We start from the raw sequence: 21496 nt of genomic DNA on the forward strand, positions 1-21496 counted from the left end.
TATCAAAGTGATAGTTATTTACTGCTGGAAAATACTGCATGTGAATGCAGTTTCCCATATTGGGTATATGGGTCTTCCAGCACCTAGCTTTCTTATCTAGGTAAGGGTCACCTCTTGCCCTGGGAGTTACAACTAAAGGAGATTTCATTATTCTCTGTCTCTAAGCTTACATTATTCATAAGGACCAAGAACTAGATTCAATCCCCATCCCCTTCTTCCACATTGCTCTCTGACTAAAATGTTACCACAAAGCCTGCTGGGATACTTGACCATTTAAACCACGTTAATATATTCTAACACATTTATTGTGTTGGTGTTTCTTCTCCTTACTTATCTACTGAAATACTGAGGTGAGTTCCTCATCACCCCTTAAGCTATTAGAATAGCCAATGGGCAGAAGAGATCTCCCCAGGATACTGAAACAGAATGGTTCGAGATTGCAGAGGACAACAGCAGTGCTGCAAATGTTTCAATGATCTCATTAGATCAGGAAAAGTGAGTGTAAAGCCACACTCAACTTCATCCTGCTGTGCCTCTCATCACATCCCCATCCCTCTGCCTTCCCTACTCCTGAATATCCTTACTCACACCAACATACCTTGTACATCCACCCATCCCTATCTCTCTACATTATCACATCCCCATCTGATTAACCACCCCTCACACTCACCCTCATCCTAATGCAATCATACCAACTAACAACACACAAGGCCACTTGACTTTGGCATCCCACTCCACCACAGCCTTCCTCTAAAGATCTAACCCATCCATTCCTTACACTCATTCTATCACTCTCACTCAACCTTCTCTTCTTTCCCTCCTTGTAGGAAAAGAGAGCCCAAAATAAAAGAGAGAGGGGGTGATGGCGAGAGGGGGACATTTCAGCAACCTGGTGACAGAATTACATATCATACAGCTACATGGCATACATCAGTCACTCACATGGGGACTGATGTCAGCAGCCACTGAATGGTCATCATCTGCATAATGGTATCTGTACCCATTCTTCATATGACATATCTAACTCATCTCTTTACTCTCCCACAGGCCTATCAGGAGGAAGAGGAAGACAATTCTTCAGAGGAGCCTCCAGCCTCTGAGGGAGCACCGTCACCAGACATAAGAGCACCCAGCACCAGCGCAGAGACACACACCTGGGTGGGTCCCATGTGACATATAGTGTTGTCACCTGGGGGCCGAAATTCACCCCTGCCGGAAACGGGGCGCACCTACCGTTTTTCTTGTGTTTTGGCCGCAATGGATGCGACGGCCCATCTTGCAAAATTCAGCTCGTTTTTTTTTCAAAGGGGATAGAAGTGGGTCAGAATGTGGGTGGAAGTGGGGGCGGACGCGGAGTGTCCATCATAAGAGGGGCGGAGTGTCCGCCACTGTCAGTCATCAGCGCCGGGCTGGTGATGTCATCGTGTTGGCGCGTCAACACGTCTCTTCCCTTCAGTCTCATGACTCACAAGTGAGCAAGAGCAGATGTTGGAGACAGGGACAGCAGTGGAGACTCCTCACTGGAGGGTGCAGGATGCTCCCAGCTCTGCTCAGCTGCATGCAGATGCTGAGCCTTGGGGAAATAGGGTGATCCTTGAACTGCAGGAAGAAGTGCAGGAGGCTTTGATAAGTTTTGTGATGTTTGCAAATGTTGAGAGAATGGAGGAGTCTATCTCCAACATGAACACCACCATGTCGCAGATGATGCCGACTGTATGCTCCTTCATGGAAAGGATGGCCACCTACATGGAGCAGCTAATGCGCCACTCACAGAAAGAAGCACATGGGGTCTAAAATTGCGGTCGGAGGCTTCTTTCGTACGAACGCCTCCGATCCGAAAAAAATCTACGAATCTACCTGTTGGTCCCGGAGAAATGTATGATCCCGGTCGGAGGCCGAGCTTCGCTGCACAGCGCATGGGGACCTGTCTTCGAGGAACGCAAGTCCAAGCTGGAGTCACGTGGGCCTGGACAACCAATCACGATGCAGTATTCTCATTGATAATAATGGGAACTCCGTTTGTGCGAGTTCCCATTACTATCAATGAGAAAACCCCCAAAACACCCAAACACAGCATAATAAATAAATAAAACATCTCACTTATTTAAAATTAATTGAAATTAAATGTAATTAAATGTTTTAGTAAAATAATATATTTTTTGGAATTTTTTTTTATATGTTCTAATAGCGTTAAAAATACACTACTTAATGGACAGGGTTTTTAACTATAAAAATGTGTATTTAAATTTAATTTTTATAAGTTTTTAAACTGTTACACAGGTAAAAGTAAGCTATGCGCCTGCTTTCACCAGGCGTAAAAGTTTGAAGGACATTTGCTGGGCATGAGTTGGGCAAATAGCCCAATCTCTGCTGCGCGAATGTCCTTCTCCCAGGGATGCGGAGGATCTGTCAAGAGAAATCTTGACAGATCAGAAAAGCTGTTTTTTGGCGCATGCACATCGAAAACCATTTTTTGTGAGGCCTCGCCGGGTCAATACGGACCCGGTGAGGATGGAAGTTTAGCCCCATGGTCTCTATGGAGAATAGATAGCTATCTATGGAGGATAGATGGTTAGCTATGGAGAATAGATGACAGAGGCTCATAGACCTCCTCTCTAGGAGGGATGTCAACATAGACACGGGTCCTCATGGCTCCACTGATGTGCAGCAAGGTGCTCTCAAGCTCTTTGGTAGAAGGGCAGTGAGCAAGCTGCCTCTATCTCTGTTGATGTCACAGGGGTAGCACCTCGTAGAAGCACGCGGAAGAGAAAAATGACACGCAAGTAGATTTACAAGGGTAGCCACTTGGGTTTTTTATCCAATGTTTATGTAAAGTTTCAGTTAATGTGCTATCAAACATAAACATCTTTATTTTCAATACTTTCCAGTTATGGCCAGATTTGTGTGCACCTTTGGAAGTGGATAATGAGTTGCAGTGACATAATGTTACTCCCTGCAATGATGGTGAGTGTGAAAGGAATGGCTTGGGCATTGTAGGGATGCTTTATGATGTTGGTGCGGGGTGGTGCCAACCTGGCACATCACGTGGCAGCCATATGGGTGTACAGCATAAAGTTAAGTAAATCTGACTATGCAGAGGCCATCCCTGGCCTCCCAGGAAGCAATGTGCTCGGGTGCTGATGCCCTGTATCCTCTGCAGCATCAGGTGATTGCGGAGAAGGTTGCTGTTGTTGTTGTTGGTGCTGCTGGTGTTGGGGCTGATCGTGGTCAGATTCTGAGGACCAAGGTGAGAGTATAAATGGCACACATGTTGATGGAATCCATGGCAGGTGAAGTAGAGATGATAGAAGCAATCTGTCAAAGGTGAGAGAGGTTCTTCCAATGAGGTGACACTGAATGGAGACTTGTAGCCTACGGAAAGCTGAATCTGTGCTGGGAATGCAGTCAGCAACAGCTTCTGAGGAAAGTGATCCACTGTCAAGTAGGAGCTTTTATATTACCTTGATGCTGTCAACTAATCAGCTGGATCAATGGCCACTCAACTCCTGCCTCAGGTTGACAGACGTGGTCCCTGAGCAGTGTAAGTCCTGTGGGCATTCAGTGAAATTGCAACGGTAAGGTTAAAAAGACTCTTAAAAGTCTCAGAACAAGCGAATAATCCTTTAAATTGGGTCGCCCGCCTCTGCCGGTCGGGTTGCTGCCGTGCTGACAGACACGCCCGAGGGAAAGGCGCATAGGGGCAGGATGACAACGGGTTCCTGACCCGCTGCAAGAAATTTCAACTTTCCCACCTGTCCTGCCTCCGATCCAGCCCGCAAGGACCCCAGTGTAAGTGTCGGGATATACCAGTGACCTCTGCCACCGACCCTGACAGATTTTATGAGGTCAGGGGAGGGACCTGTGCATAAAGGATCTTTGTCAGGTTGAGGGTGCTTCGGAGGTGCCCCATAATACAAAAATGGCCGGAAATCACAGAAGTTAAGGTTAAGAGGAGATTAATAGAGGTGTTCAGAATGAAGGGTTTTGATAGCGTAAATAAGAAGAAACAATTTTCAGTGGCAGAAGGGTCACAGATTTAGGATAATTGATAAAAGAATCAGAGGGAAGAGAGGGAGAAATATTTTTACACGGTGAATTGTTGTGATCTGGAATACACTGCCTGAAAGGGTGGTGGAAGCAGATTCAATAGTAACTTTCAAAAGAGATTTGGATAAATACTTGAAAAGGAAAAAAAAAAGGCAGGGCAATAGAGAGCGGGGGAGTAGGAATAATTGGATAGCTCTTTCAAAGAGCTGGCACAGGCACAATGGGCCGAATCACCGTGTTTTGTCATTTTACCAAGTCTGCCAGGTCCACTCTCTGAAAAGAAATCCTCTTACCCCAGCGGTTCCGTGTCAGGGGATTGGTTGGCAGAAACAAATGTCACTGCTGCGCTGCATCTTCCGAGATCCCAGCTGGGCCCCACTTTCCCCTCAGTTGAGTGACGTATGCCTGCTGTATCTGTGCCAACCCTATGCCAGGTAGCAAATGGGGGTCGGGATGCAGGAACTCCCAATGTAGGGAGTACCCACCCGGCCTGGTTCTGATCCCCTTGCGATGATGGCCCTGTAGGGCAGGCAGAGGATGCACCCAAGAAAGCCATTCAGGAAACATTGGTGTAAAGCTGGGAGCTGTCATTCTGTCAGACTCCCACCAGTCATGACAGGACTCCACCGATACGGCTACAGATTTTCAGCCCCTTTGGAACATTGTGAAACTGGAAGCACTGCAGTCCAGCTAGGCATTTCTTTTCAGTTTCTACATATACATCTTGACATTCAGGCTTGCTTTAATTTTGATGCTTTACTTTTACTCTTCTATCCAACTAAGCACTTATGCTGGATGATAATTAATATTCACCATGTATAATCAAACAACACATCTTAAAATGTACCTTTTAAGTTTATATTTTATTGAAACATAAACATTTCATGTGAATAAAGCAAATGTCTAACAAGTTGATTAAAAGCAGTAAAGGGAACGCCTTCACAAACCATTAGTTTCTATATTTAAGGCGCACACAATGGAGGAGCAGTGGTTTTATTATTTAACAATATTCCAAATAATGTCAAATGTCAGGACCCCATAGTTGCTGTGATGTGTCTGGGTAGGAAAGAACCATGTGCAAAGTGGATATTCTTCAAATATCACCACCAAGTCAGTCATGTCACACTTTCTTTGTGTGTCTGAATACTTTATGATTAAAGTCCTAAAGTGATTAGAAGAACATCCCCTCATTTTGCATTGACAGGTTTATTTGTGCATGTGGTGGATAAAGGTGGAGCAATACTCCAAAAGCATCTCTGATGCAGTACTCCATTTAAGCAGTGTGTGCTGTCTCTTGAGAGCAATCAGCCAGGAATACACAGCATTTGGGGTCTCCCATAGCCCTTGGCTCAATTCACAGGACATAGATCCCATTGTGTACAGTCACGTGTGGTATAAATTGAACCATAATCAGCTAATTTGTGGTATTAGACACATGGGACTTTGGCCTGCAGTAAACCCCAACTATTGCTTGAAATTTCCTAACAGTTTCAATTAGCAAGAAATGGAGTCACTGGGCTGGAGGGGGTACTGACAGCAACAGAACAATCTGTGTCGTGCTGATCGTCTCTATTGGTGAGCTTCATCAAGACAAAGGATGAACTGTGTTTTACAATGAATCCAAATGTGTTTTCTCTCTGCTTCTGTACAGATGCCCCTAAGTTAATAGTGTCTAAGCAATATTTGTGATGTGATGCGCAATATAACATTTCCATATTTTACAAATAACCATGAAGTTCAGACTGCAGCATGTTATTTTATTTGGATCCTTGGAGCTAGCAGAGAAGAGATTTTCATCCCATCAGTGTAGGTGGATTCAAAATCCAGGTCCCAGAGGTGAAGCAACAGCGTCCACAGTAAAGCTATTCAGGTTTTTGCACCGGAGGCAGTTTCAGGAATTTGCACTTTGACACTCGGAGTGCTCCTGTCTGCCCTTCATCTCTGGGCTGCCAGTTCTGTGATTGGCAGGAATCCAGAAAGGGGATGGGTCGGCCTGTGGACTTAGTGCATGAACCTTTTTTTTTTGGATATGCCCTCTGAAAGCTTTTTACTTATCAGATCAACTTTTAAAGCGTAAATAAATAGTGAAATGTACAGTACTGGGGGGTTGCTGCTTTAACCAGGAAGCACAGTGTAAGAACTGCTAGTATTCTTACATCCCTGCAATACACAATTAAGCTGAAGTTGCAACAAGACCACAAGACCAGCGTAAAACAAAGTAAGCCTGCTTCTAATTTCAGAAAAATGACTTTATAATCATCTTCTACTCACAATGCAGCTGATTTATGCCTTTGGCCCGAGTTTTCTGCCCTGGATTGAAATAATAGATTGACCTTCACTGATGGGAAGCAGGGTTTCATTCCTGCCGGCAGTAATGTTAAATATTGAAATAAATCACATTACCCAGGGCAAGGCAGCCAAGGTGCATTGGGGTAGGCACTGGACCACTGGGAGATGGGGGGAGGATAAGAGGGATGTGTTCTCCCAAATATTTTGGCATAGATTATATGACCCTTCCCCAGCACCAAATCCTGAACTTTCCCCGATTTCCCATCCCCAACTCATTACACATTGTGTATCTCTGTGCAGGTATAAACTCAAGTTTATGCTTTCTGCTGTTAAAACAATTTGTTGACTCCTCGGGCCCCTTGTGACTAATGCCATAGGGAGCCTGTGGTAACCATTCAGACTTTGGCTGCATTGCATTCCCAGTGTTCTTTATTCATGCTGTACCCCAGCACGTACATCTGCTGCAAGACGGAACATTTCTCAGAAGGATTTTTTTCTTTTTTTTTTAAACATACATTTTCTTTAAAAATATAAGAACAGCTGCACACACACTTTATAGAAGCTGAGTGACGATCCTGTGCTTTTTTTTCTTTTAGGAAGACAAAAACTAATTTGAAAATATTCACTAGTTACTAAAGCAGTAAATTCTCTATTATGAATACTGTCGTTCTATTTTACATCTTCACTTTACACAATTCCCGTAAACAGCACACTCAAAAACTTTCAATAAAAGTGCTTTCAATTGCAAGACTCTGCTATAAACTGAGAGGACACTTGAAATATTATGGGAAAACTATAGCCATACTCAAAGTTGGACTTCATTTTAATGACTTCTTCAGTATTTAATATTAACAGAGTCTGCTGCCTTAGAAGTCTTGGTTGATTGGTGGAAATGGACACAAATTCTCTGGAGTCTCACTGCAGACGCCTATAAACAGGCAGTGTGTTCATCAAAATTGTCACTAAATCCCAAATGTTACAATGGGAAGGAGATAACTAAATACTGAAGATTCCTTAGTCGTGCCTTGCTTCTATCTTTTAATGCCTTAAAACGCTTGATCAGAATCATGCTGGGACAGGACATTTTATATAGAATTTGCAACACAGTGACATGGTGAGGTTCTCTTCATAAATTAGAATCCCAGAATCACATTTACATATAGTATTGTGATTCATTTGTACTTTTTTGAGTTTTACAATTTTGAAGAAAGTCATGTATATCAGATACTTAAGGAGTCATCTCTTCACACTTAGGTCATTGGGGGTACTTTCCTGAGTATGTGCTGGTGGCAGGAACCTTGTGTACAAGCAAGTACACATCAGGAAAATCTCAAACAATGTACCTGTGATGTCAGGGTTCCTCCGCACTGACGCATATTCAGAAAATGTGGGCTGTTAACTGGTGAGCTAGATGGCCAAAGTATGTAATGGATGTCGTCTCAGCACGAAGAAGGGAATTTAAAGAGTATTTGATTTATGGAAAAGTGGTTGGACATCGATTTGGAAGAAGGAAACATGAAAAACTCTCAGATCAAGTCCAGAAATAGAGCTTGGATGATGCGGCAAACTGGATTGGCCTTTTCTCTTTCATACGTTAATATGCTTCAAAGCACAAGCCAAATTGCAGTGGAAGTGTCCACAGAGCTCCACCTCCCTGAAAAGTAACAAATGGAATCAAAAGTCTGTGATGGAAAAGGCGTAAAAACATAAGATGGAGAAAAGCCACTGACCCCATCAAGTCCACTATTTGAGGTCCATAGAAAAGTCCAAAGCAAAAAGAGGAGATTTAGCCCAACAAGCCTATTCCAGCGAGAGGCCATGTATGGTTATTTCTATGCTGGGCATCCCCCGCACCATCTCTTTATCCCTTACTTTAAGGAACACCAAGTTCTTTTCTTTTACTCCTCTGAAAAAAAATCAAGCAGTGCAATAATATCTCTATAACCCTTAATCTTCCTTTTTGACATATATCAATCCAGGTTCCTTTTAAAAGTGTAATAGACTTTAAATTAAGTGCCTTCACTGGAAGTCTGTTACACATGTTCTCTACCCTGACATCTGCAGATAACCGAGCAAAAACACCAGGATCTCAGTCTGCATTATTTAACCCTGATGGGTAGAATATCACAGATGCCATTCCTGTGGTACCAACACAACTGAATCATAATGTTCCAGAGTATTTGATTATCCTTAAATCCTTCAATCACAGATTATTAATCAGATGTTCCCCCATGCCAGCTCCTTATGAGTGGAAGTAATCAATATATGGAGGGGATTGGCTATAAATCCCAAATTACGAGGAAGTGTTTAACTAAAGTACCACAGAACTCAAGCACTGTTTTTTAAACTAGCAACAGGAAATCAAGTGAAAGTACAATGTGAAATATTCTAAATTATATACTATCCAAGAACAATAATTTAAAATACCTTTTCTTCCTGTTCTTATAAATATTACACACACTAATAAATGTTTAAATGTAGGTCAGATGCACTGAAAGTGATTCTCGAGCACACAGCCTATCCTATCACACACTGAACCATGAACTGAAAAATACTGTAAAATATGCTGTACTGATTATATATTGAAAGGGTTTAGATGCCATTTGTTGAGAGACTGAATTGTGATTCAATGAAAAGTGTGCATTATTGGACCAAATATCATATTTCTGTAAAGGCTATCTATGTGACAATCTATTTAACCAAGACCTTGAAGGACTTTCATCCCAGTGTTTTTTTTACAACACTACAGAGACATTTGTAAAGTCAGATTGGAGCAGTGCTAGTTTAAGAAAAATATACTCCAAAAGAATACTGGGAGCAACAAGAAACACAATAAATACTTCCATAAGGAACATCATGCCCGTCTGATAGAGTATTACTTTTCTCAATGTACCTGGATACCCCTATGAAAATCATATGCATTACAAAGTTCCTGGCCTCCACTGCAAAATCTATATTTCCACCCCCTTGCTTCACCCCACTGTTCTTTGAATCCCTTTCCATCAGGCGTTATACTGTTGTATTAAGTATATTGCTGCACTGATGAGTGAGGTTATCGATCTCTGATCAAAATGGTGTTTTATGATGAAAGAAAATATAAAATTCCTGAAGACCTATTCTAAATTGAAGTGATTTATAAATTCAGATACATTTAAAAACAGAGCTGTGTGTGAAAACTCAATATAAAAACTTACCCTGCTTTCTTTAATCTACCAAAAGCTTATTAACAGCAATTTTAATAATGGTCAATGCAATCCGTGAGTCTGGATTATCTACTGTAAAATGGAAATGTGTCCATCAAGCTGCCTTTACATCAGGTGACTAGGTAATCTAGAAATTAAGTTCTTAAAGCTATGCCCTTGTTGTCCAAAGATACACAATTTTCATTAATCAAATGTTCATCAAATCACTAGTTGTACTAGAAAATTAGTAGTCAGTACTTGGAAAGTCATTTTGTGTGTGTTTCTGTCTTCAAGCCAGAATAAGTCTATTTTGGATTTCTCAGGTGCACCAGTTACTCTGCTGAGGGATGACTGATAATCCTGGGATCTTATCCCCTATGTTTTCTATACAGTGACAGCATCTATCATGCATAGACTGGTAATAAAACAGGTTTAAAATACCCAGGTTCATTAGATAATCAAACACAAACAGATTGTTGAATATTAAATGAAGTGTGAAATGGTGAAGATAAGTCCAGAGCATTGGACTCTCCGGGAAGGGCAGTTAATAGTCCACACTGGACTGCCTCAGTTTTCAGTAAGTTTACCAGTCTCCAGCAGATCATCACCATTCAAGTACATCATCTGATGCACCAACCAAGTAATGGCATTGAAGTTATCCACAGAATCGACCATGAACAAAGATTGTCCCGCCTTCTTGATTGATGCACCTAACACAGAATTTTGGGCAATGGGGATTGGAGGTTAAGGGAGAGATAACTTGGGATGGAGAACATTGAAAAAATAAAGCATTATTTACACAATATTTACAACTTGACAGCCCACCAGAGATCTGAGCCACTGTGCCAAGAAAAGGGCAAAGTTGCCACTTGAATGAGGCAGTTGTAGGGAAAGGACAGATCAACTTTTCATTATGTTAGATAAAGGTCTGTGAAACAAAAACAGACTTAATCTGGCTTCAAGATTGTCTTGTGTAAGGCTGACTACACTAAGCTTCGCGATCCACTGGAATATCTACGTCTGTGTACAAAAGGATTTGGAGGACAATACTGGTGAGGGTGGTTGTAGGGTGGAGGTGGGGGTGGCAGAGGGGGGTGATGAGTGGCTTTCACAGGTGTTCCTTGAAGCCTGTCTTCCTTTGATTTGCGAGGTGTGGAGTTAGTGGAGTTGGTGTCTGTTCCCGTTTGGTGAGTGGGGGTCTCATTCTGTGGAGTGTCCAGCTTGTCCGGTTTCACCGGGAGGACGATGACGTTCACAATCTGTTGGCACTGGAGTAGTGTTTCAGGGAGATGATCCATGGCTCCTGTTACTACTGAGTTTTCTTGCTTGATGTTAAGGAGGGTGCTTTGCTGGACTGCACACTCTTGGTTCCCCACTGAATTGTGCTGGTAGGCTTGAAGCCTGTTGTGAATTGACACCTAGGTTAGAAACAGTCAACACATTGTTATTCTGTATGTTAATTATATATCTATTCAGTGATATCACTATGCTGCACTTGTTCTTAGTAACTAGTGATCAGGAGACAGAGGGCACTAATTAGTTCGAGATTTTTCCACACTGTGCTTGGCAATTGTTTCAGAAGAGATGGTCTGACTTCATGAATTCACTCATTCTAACATAAACATTTGGAAATGTGTGTTATATGTTTGTGGTTATTGGGTGCAATCTTTGATCCAGGCACAGATTGAGTCCAAAATTGCACCGGTTTTGAAAAGTGTATTTTTTTCCCCCTCAGTTTCTGCTCAAACTCATTTGCATATTGGCAAACGCAAAATCTGCCATGAGCCAGCACAATCGGGCAGCATTTTAAAAGGTAATAAAAAAAAATTGCTTCAAAAAATATGCTTTGATATATTTAAGAGTGGTAACTTAGTAAAGTTTGATTCATACAGCTGAAAATGTGATTATCGCAAACAATATGTATTTTAAATCACTGCGTCAATCCACCACTTGTGAGCAACCTGACTTTAAATTACTGAAAATTACTTTTAGAACATACACAAAACTATTTTCTTGTTAGATTGTCTTACAGTAGTCAGTTCTATAGTAAAATTAAAAACAAAATTAATTCAAACCCTTTCAAAACTTACCTAGTAGTGTCCTTGTGCCCAAAAGAACCAGCTTCATTTTTGGAGCCTTCTCAAAGGGCCGCAAACGAGCGTAATTAAAGGAACCACGCAATGGTGATCAATTCACCCTGGGGAAGCGGCCAGTTTTGTGGGCCGGGCCTACTTCTAGCACAATGTTTTTAAAACTAGCGCAGAAGATTTGTGGCTAAATTCCGCAATCTTTTGTGCCAGTTACGCTGATATCGGGCAAATTGTGCCAAAAGAACCAACGCAAATGAACGGAAACTCCAGGCCTTTGTATCTATCGAGTTACCTGTCAGTACTCATGAAAGGAATGCTCTTTCACCTTTGGCACTTCCAAATCAGATACCTCATAGCTTAGATGCAGAGTAAAGGGGGATACATTTCCAGGGAGGTTCTCCCGATTGTTTGCTGTCAGTTCAGTGGAAGAGGTGCAGAAATCCTAGAAAAACAGGATGAACACCATTTCCAGGATTTCCACAACTCTTTGCCAAAGTCACAGTGATCGTGAGAATCCCCACAAAGGTCTCTACATACTGCCCTAGTGACTTTATTCTCCCTCCCAACTTTGGGACAGCTACTCCTATTACACCAATGTCGCAGTCAATGTCAACCATTAGCTATTCTGATGGCATTTCTGAGCAAGATTAATAATTCAGTATCTAATAGTGCTAAATTAGGTGTCGTTTTCTGCAGTGGACTCACACACATTTGGAAGCAGATTGAAGCTGTCAGAACCTTTGGGATCTAACAACTGACAGAGACAGATTTTAGGACGTCTGGGTTCAATTCAAACCCAAGTTGAGAATTGAAAGAAAACTGAGCTAGTACCTGTTGCACCTAATCAGCTGGTTATAAATTAAGAACATAAGAACATAAGAAATAGGAACAGGAGTAGGCCATATGGCCCCTTGAGCCTGCTCCGCCATTTAATACGAGCATGGCTGATCCGATCATGGACTCAGGTCCACTTTCCTGCCTGCTCCCCATAACCCCTTATTCCCTTATCGTTTAAGAAACTGTCTATTTCTGTCTTAAATTTATTCAATGTCCCAGCTTCCACAGCTCTCTGAGGCAGTGAATTCCACAGATCCACAACCCTCTGAGAGAAGAAATTTCGCCTCATCTCAATTTTAAATGGGAGGCCCCTTATTCTAAGATTATTCCCTCTAGTTCTAGTCTCCCCTATCAGTGGAAACATCCTCTCTGCATCCACCTTGTCAAGCCCCCTCATAATCTTATACGTTTCGATAAGATCGCCTCTCATTCTTCTGAATTCCAATGAGTAGAGGCCCAACCTACTCAACCTTTCCTCATAAGTCAACCTCCTCAATTCTGGAATCAACCTTGTGAACCTTCTCTGAACTGCCTCCAAAGCAAGTATATCCTTTCGTAAATATGGAAACAAAAACTGCACACAGTATTCCAGGTGTGGCCTCACCAATACCCTGTACAACTGTAGCAAGATTTCCTTGCTTTTATACTCCATCCTCTTTGCAATAAAGGCCAAGATTCCATTGGCCTTCCTGATCACTTACTGTACCTGCATACTAACCTTTTGTGTTTTATGCACAAGTACCCCCAAGTCCTGCTGTACTGCAGCACTTTGCAATCTTTCTACATTTAAATAATAACTTGCTCTTTGATTTTCTGCCAAAGTGCATGACCTCACACTTTCCAACATTAATTGTCATCTACGTAAAGGATTCACAGATATCTTTGATAGCTTCAGCCCTCTGTCACCCATCCACACATTCGTACACCTCAGCATAATAGTTTGGAATGTCTAAACATTTGCCTGATGACAATTTATCACATGAAAGCTGAAATCCCTGCTCAAAACATTTATATTTTTAATTTTACTGCTGAAGGATTTTAACCACTAAAAGTGAGTTTGAAACACTATCCATTGGGAGTTTTTTTTAAACAGTTGTACATTTCTGAAGTAGAAACTGAGGTAATGAACAAATGCCTTTTGTTTACCACTCAGATCCTGCCTATGTGATTGACAGGAGTTTTTTTATTATTCGTTCCTGGGATGTGGCCGTCGCTCGCAAGGATTTATTGCCCATCCCTATTTGCCCTTGAGAAGGTGGTGGTGAGCCGCCTTCTTGAACTGCTGCAGTCCTTGTGCTGTTAGGGAGGGAGTTCCAGGATTTTGAACCAGTGACAATGAAGGAATGGCGATATATTTCCAAGTCAGGATGGTGAGTGGCTTGGAGGGGAACTTGGAGGTAATGGACTTCCCAGTGCCTGCTGCCCTTGTCCTTCTAGATGGTAGAGTTCGTGGGTTTGGGAGGTGCTGCCGAAGATGCCTTAACGATTGGCTGCAGTGCATCTTGTAGATGGTACACACTGCAGCCCTGGTGTGCTGGTGGTGCAGGGAGTGAATGTTTAAGGTGGTGGATGGGGTGCCAATCAAGCAGGCTGTTTTGTCCTGGATGGTGTCGAGCTTCTTGTGCTGTTGGTGCTGCACTCATCCAGCAAGTGGAGAGTATTCCATCACACTTCTGACTTATGCCTTGTAGATGGTGGATAGGCTTTCAGGAGTCAGGAGGTGAGACGTCCACTGCAGAATACCCAGCCTCTGACCTGCTATTGTAACCACAGTATTTATGTGGCTGGTCCAGTTAGGTTTCTGACCAATGGTGACTCTCAGGATGTTGATGGTGGAGGATTTGGCGATGGTAATGTCGTTGAATGTCAAGGGGTAGTGGTTAGATTCTCTCTTGTTGGAGATGGTCATTGCCTGGCACTTGTGTGGCGTGAATGTTACTTGCCACTTATCAGCCTAAGCCTAAATGTTGTCCAGGTCTTGCTGCAGGAGGGCATGGACTGCTTCATTTTCTGAGGAGTTGCGAATGGCACTGAACACTGTGCAGTCATCAGCGAACATCCCCAAATCTGACCTTATGATGGAGGGAGGGTCATTGATGAAGCAGCTGAAGATGTTTGGGCCTAGGACAGTGCCCTGAGGAACTCCTGCAGCGATGTCCTGGGGCTGTGATGATCAGCCTCCAACAACCACAACTATCTTCCTTTGTGCTAGGTATGACTCCAGCCTGTGGAGAGTTTTCCCCTTGATTCCCATTGACTTCACTTTTACTAGGGCTCCTTGATGCCACACTCGGTCAAATTCTGCCTAGATGTCAAGGGCAGTCACTCTCACCTCACCTTTGGAATTCAGCTCTTTTGTCCATGTTTGGACCAAGACAGTAATGGACCATGGCGGAACTCAAACTGAGCATCGGTGAGCAGGTTATTGGTGAGTAGGTGCTGCTTGAATGCACTGTCGATGACTCCTTCAATCACTTTGCTGAAGATTGAGAATAGGCTGATGGAGTAGTAATTGGTTCAATTGGATTTGTCCTGCTTTTTTTGGATAGGACATACCTGGGCAGTTTTCCACATTGTCGGGTAGATGCCAGTGTTGTAGCTGCAGCTTGGCTAGAGGCGCGGCTAGTTCTGGAGAATAAGTCTTCAGCATGGCAGCCGGAATGTTGTCGGGGCCCATAACCTTTGTGGTATCTAGTGCGCTCAGCCGTTTCTTGGTATCATGTGGAGTGAATCGAATTGGCTGAACACTGGCTTCTGTGATGGTGGGGACCTCAGGAGGAGGCCAAGATGGATCATCCACTCAGCACTTCTGGCTGAAGACGGTTGCAAATACTTCAGCCTTGTCTTTTTCTCTCGCGTGCTGGGCTCCGCCATCATTGAGCATGGGGATATTTATGGAGCCTCTTCCTCCCGTAAGTTGTTTAATTGTCCACCACCATTCATGACTGAATGTGGCAGGACTGTAGAGTTTTGATCAGATCCGTTGATTGTGGAATTGCTGAGCTCTGTCTATAGCATGCAGCTTCTGCTGTTTAGCATGCACATATTGCAGATATTAAGGGGAACAGATAGGGTAGATAGAGAGAAACTATTACTGCTGGTTGGGAAGTCTGCCATAAGGGGGCATAGTCTCAAAGTTAGAGCCAGGCCTTTCAGGAGTGAAATTAGGCAACAGTTCTACACACAAAGGGTGGTAGAAGTTTGGAACTCTCTTCCACCAATGGCAATTGATGCTAGATCAATCGTTAATTTTAAATCTGCAGTTGATGGATTTTTGTTAACCAAAGGTACTAAAGGATATGGGGCAAAGGCGGGTATAAGTTGCAGAGAAGCGGGAAGGTCGTGGCAGAGGTGCAGCGAGTGATCGAGGCAGAGGAGTGTTGAGGGATCGTGGCTGAGATTCGGTGGGTGATCGTGGCGGAAGTTCGGCGAATGTTTGGAGCGGAGGTGCGGCGAGTGTTTTGTGGCAGAGGAACGGTGAGAGATCGTGGTGGAGGTACAGCAAATGAGGGTACGGGTCCCAGAAGAGCCGAGGGACCAGGGACAGCACGGGCCTGCCCACACTGTGATATGTGTGCGCACTAGGTCCGTGCAGCAGAGCAGGTCTCCAGTCGTCCTGGTTAACCCTTGCCACTGGATGAAGGCCTAGCTCTGTCAAGCCCTTCTGATGGCTGATGTGCAAGGGTCACCACACGTTAAAAAAATCTACACACAGGCATCTTCCACCCCTGGAGTTCAGGGCTGGAACATCGGGTCCTTCATTGAAACATCTGTGAACTCGTGGAAGCAAGTCATCCTCGTTCGAGGGACCGCCTATGATGATTGCAGCATACTCAGATTGGCAGGGATTTCAATTGATGTCAGGCAAATGTTTAGACATCCCAGACTATTATGCTGAGGTGTACAAATGTGTGGATAGGCAAAAGAGGGCCGAAACTATCAAAGATATCTGTGAATCTTTTTCATAGATGACAATTTGTAACCAGCTGATGAGGTGCAAGAGGCATTTGCTCAGTTTTCTTTCAATTCTCAACTTGGATTTGAATTTAACCCGGAAGGTCTAAAGGAGCTACAGGGACAGAGGGAGAGTCATCTATAAACAGGACTTCACCTGTGCTGCAAACTGTGAAACGCTCCCAAACTGGCCACAGTATAAGTGACCTCCTATCCCCAAAACTGACCACAGTATTAGTGACCTCCTGTCCCCAAAACTGACCACAGTATAAGTGAAACCTCCTTTCCCTAAAGCAGACCACAGAATAAGTGGGGCCTCCTGTCAGTAAAGTGCTTTAAAAATAAACTTGAAAGGCCAATGTATATTTTTGACAGTATTACAACTTTAAAATTTGCTTCTATGGGGTAGTTTTATTAAATTATGCTACCAATGTGGAACCTAAAATGAACAGATTGAAAATCCCAGTGTACAATATTTTTTTAAACTAGACTTTTATTGTATTTTTATATTAGCTTTCTTTTGGGATGTGTTATGTCATATTTTACTATATGATAACCATTAGGGCTCCGATTTTAACTCTGGCCATGTTTTGGGCGGGTGGGCCGTGGGACGAGTTTGAAACTCACTCTGCCCCAGAAAACAGACCCGGGGTATTTTAACTCTCAGGCTTCATTAGAATCTCATGGCCAAATTACCCATGCCATGCGCTGACCCGGCGCGAAACCCACCCACTGTCAGAGTGCAATTTCCAGTGGGTCAGCCAGATACATACTTAAAGCAGCAATGCACCTCTCAGAGTGAGGTTGCATTGCCTTCTGGATGCTGGCATAAATTTTGCAGCACAAATAAGGGAAACATCAGAGATGCCAAGGAAACAAGCGGCAGGTTCTCTGAAGTCTCCCCCGATGTCCTGTTGGAAGAGGTTAGAGCAAGGAAAGACGTCTCTTTTCAAAGTAGTGAGTGCTTAGTGAGGGGGGAAAAAATCAGAAAGAAGCAAACTGGAACTCAGAACTGACTTGGAAATTTAATACACACATAACCTAATAACCCAAGTGAGTGCGATCGAGGGCGCAGAAGGGGGAGGGCGGGTGGGCCAAGGGAGGCCCAAGGTTTACTTGTGGGGCTCAGAGGAGCACTTCTGCTTGATGAGCCAGCATTAGATCCAGTCCATTTTGAGAGCCGGGCCTTACTACAATGCCACCGACAGTCTGCTGGCTCGAAGCAGGCATCCCGTTGCATCTCGTCAGCCCTGGGTTGGCGCAGTATCGGGGAGCCCATAGGCCAGACTAGCCAGCAGCAAGGTAGGTCCAGAGTGGGGAAGGTGATCGCAGAGATGGGGGGAATCCAGGGTGATAGCAGTTCACATTGTTCTTGTGGTGCCCGGAGGAACATTCACGCTCCTCTTGGCCCTACAAAAATAATTTACCACTTACACTTTTGGGCCTCTTCTACTGTACTGCCCAGGCCAGGAATTCCAGGAAGAGCATGCAGGGCACATGGTCCACCCTGTTCTCTCCCAAAATGAAAATCGGAGTCTTTTGTATGTCATAGGGCCCCAATTACATATATATTAAAAAGGTCTGTCTGAAACAAATAAGATGCTCAGCCCATTTTAGGATGGTGCCGACTGGAATGGGACATGAAATTTTTCCTGGCAATTTTTGGTGTCAACTATCCTGTTTCCACCCAGTAGAGCCACTGAATATTTCGCCCTGTATCTCTAATACCATGGATGTGTCAAAAATCAGTGCAAAGAGGGGGGCAGTTCCTGCGAATAACATGTTCAGGTGCAGATGTCACTTTTTTTCTAACGTCATAGCAATTTTATAAATTGTTGCTATTTGCAAAAACAAAATTCCTTCAATCCCCTCTCTCCTACTTAACTTAAAATGGCACATTGCCACCATAATCCTGGGATATAAAAGGGTAGCGAAAAGGGAACCATTTAGAACCTGCAAATGCTGAGTACAAAGCACCAGAATGAACATCTATCACGGAAAAACACATGCTGTGTATTTACAGCTCGAGACTACAGGTCTCAAGTCAATCGCAGCTAGCTTGAGTTTTGGTCTCTATTCATTTCCAAGAGCAGCACTGTGATTTATAACATTTAAATTGTTCTTCACACCTGCTTAACATAGTCACCAGTTAGTGTCACAGCTCACTTTATATCACAGAATTATTAAGTCCCATATGTAATGCTGCTCCGATGACAGAACTGGTCACAATTTTGTTGTGCTATAACAATGACCCAAAAAGTGCTTCAAAATAATGGTGAGGCGAATAACGCTCGCCGTTATTTAAACGCAAATGTCACTGCAATTTTATTGCAAGGGAGTCAAGGGTTATGGGGAGGAGGCGGGAAAGTGGAGTTGAGGCCAGGATCAGATCAGCCATGATCTTATTGAATGGCGGAGTAGGCTCGAGGGGCCAAATGGTCTATTCCTGCTCTTATTTCTTATGTATTTCTTGTATCTTATATATTTCAGATGAGGGCAGATGCACGAAATGGAGAAGTTGCCATCAGAGTTGCACTGCTCGGCCATTAGCTGTGTGAAAATGGCATCTTGCTGCCTGGCTCACCATTCAAGTGCATAGAGCGGCATGAGGTTGCTGTATTTGCACTGTAGATATGAAGTAAACTCGCCACAGTAAGTTTAATGAAGTCATTTCAAGACTAAGTAACCTTATAATGACATAAGTGCTAATTACTGCCAATGAACTTCTCTGGCACTGAAAATGGTCTATTACAAGAGTCGAGTCTCATTCCTTCAGGTTTTAATTATTGTTGGGGATTTAAAAAAAATGTTTTTTTTTACTTTTTCTTTCTGTCTCTTTTTTCTCTCTCTCTCTTAATCCAATATTTCTTTTCCTCTCGTTATTTCTCTTTCTGTACTTGATTTGACACTGAATTCGCCATTCTAACTGACACTTCCCTGTGAAGGAATTCTAGCTTTGAAGGGCCGAACTTGGATAAGTTATCTTATAACTTCTTAAAATAAGACAATTGTTGAAATAGCAGCCAGCTGATTTGGAGTGCCCATCGCATAAACAAATGGCATCTGCCCTTTGACCATAGATGGTAACCTCACAATTGACAATTGTTGAAACAAGAGTTAGTTCAGCTGAATTGACTAAATTTGAACTACTTATCGCATAAACAAAACCAATTCTTGTGACCCTGGATAGTTATATAGGCCCCAAGTTTCCACGATAAAAAACGGGCGCCCCTCCGAGCTGGGCGCCCGTTTTTCGCGCCGAAAACGGTGCCGGAAAAAAAACGCGCGATTCTGGAGCGCCCTGCAGCTCCATGTCTGTTTGGCGCGGCGCCCAGGGGGCGGAGTCTACCACTCGCGCCGATTTTGTAAGTGGGAGGGGGTGGGTACCATTGAAATTAGTTTTTTTCCTGCCGGCAACCTTGCGCGTGCGCGTTGGAGCGTTCGCGCACGCGCAGTGTGAAGGAAACATTGGCACTCGGCCATTTTTGTAGTTCTTTGTAGCTGTTCAATTTTTGAACATTTTTTAATAAAAGCACATTGCCATCAGCACATCAGCACTGAGGCTTCTTGCAGCAGTGAGAAGGCTGCAGGAAGCCTCAGAAGTTGAGGCAGCCGTTTCCCGACGGCCTCCCACCCCTGCCGTCGGGAATGGCTGCTCAAGTTGTGAGGCTTCCTGCAGTCTTCTCACTGCCTCCTTCCCCCCCCTGCCCACTGTCTGGAACAGCTTCCTCCCCCCCCCCCGCTGCGTTCGGTCGGTCGGTCGGGCCCGCACTCCCTCCCTCCCTCCCTCCCCCGCCCACCTGCCCGCTGTCTGGAACAGCTTCCTCCCCCCCCCCCCCCGCTGCGTTCGGTCGGTCGGGCCCGCACTCCCTCCCCCCCCCCCGCCCACCTGCCCGCTGTCTGGAACAGCTTCCTCCACCCCCCCCCCGGTGCGTTCGGTCGGTCGGTCGGTCGGTCGGGCCCGCACTCCCCCCCCCCCCCCCGCCCACCTGCCCGCTGTCTGGAACAGCTTCCTCCACCCCCCCCCCGGTGCGTTCGGTCGGTCGGTCGGTCGGTCGGGCCCGCACTCCCTCCCCCCCTCCCTCCCCCGCCCGCTGTCGGGAACAGCTTCCTCCCCCCCCCCTGCCATTGAACGAACGGCTGCCTCAACTTGTGAGGCTTGCTGCAGAATTCTCCCTGGCTGAAGCACTTTCACACAGGTAGGAAGATGGTTTATTTAATCTTTTCTTTGCTTATAAATGTTTATTCAGGTTGGATTTATTTGTATAATATTTGTATAAGTATAAATAAGGATTTATTATAGAATTTAATGAGTTCCCTTCCCCCCCCCCCCCCCCCCCCCTCGTTCTGGACGCCTAATTTGTAACCTGCGCCTGATTTTTTAATGTGTAGACAAGGTTTTTTCAGTTCTACAAAAATCTTCACTTGCTCCATTCTAAGTTAGTTTGGAGTACGTTTTCACTGTGGAAACTTTGAAATCAGGCGTCAGTGGCCGGACACGCCCCCTTTTGAAGAAAAAATTCTGTTCCAAAGTGAAACTGTTCTAACTGACTAGAACTGCAGAAAAGAAAATGTGGAGAATTGCGATTTCTAAGATAGTCCGTTCTCCACCAGTTGCTCCTAAAAATCAGGCGCAAATCATGTGAAAACTTGGGCCCATAATAACTACTTATAATGGGACACATGTTATAACAACAGTCAAGTGCCCATCGCATAAACAAATGGTATCTGCCCTTTGACCATAGATGGTAACCTCACAATAGTCAACGTTCGCAGAATGCAAAAGTCTGCTAAAATATAACTAGTGTTAGTTAATTTGATTAACAAGAAATGTTTGTGAAAAACAACTGAGAAAGGTATAAACATTGAGAGCTCAGATGAAGTTTTTTAGATTCACTTAGACCTGCTTGAGCATCTCTTGACGATAGAGCAGGGCAGAGGCATCATACCAGCTCTAGGTCTTCTACTAATTGGATATTTAAGGTAAATGCTACCCTAATAATTGATGGATATCCTTCTTAAACAATTTTAAGAACTGTAATACTGTAACAAAATTTAGATTTAAAAGTTAGATTCTCTACTAGAAATAAGATAGTT

General features: G+C 43.8%; 1 protein-coding gene across 1 annotated transcript in view; it reads right to left on the reverse strand.

The window, feature by feature from the left end:
* Positions 1-9536: 9536 nt before the first annotated feature.
* The window catches only part of LOC139280759 (IQ motif and SEC7 domain-containing protein 3-like), a 202802-nt gene continuing 190842 nt past the window's right edge, over positions 9537-21496 (reverse strand). The window contains exon 11 of the mRNA XM_070900434.1: positions 9537-10936. Within this exon, the coding sequence (XP_070756535.1) occupies positions 10502-10936 (435 nt within the window). The 3' untranslated portion in view covers positions 9537-10501. The remainder of the gene's footprint in view (positions 10937-21496) is intronic.

The sequence above is a fragment of the Pristiophorus japonicus genome, chromosome 15 (genome assembly GCF_044704955.1).
Source record: "Pristiophorus japonicus isolate sPriJap1 chromosome 15, sPriJap1.hap1, whole genome shotgun sequence".
In the NCBI taxonomy this organism is placed as follows: domain Eukaryota; kingdom Metazoa; phylum Chordata; class Chondrichthyes; family Pristiophoridae; genus Pristiophorus; species Pristiophorus japonicus.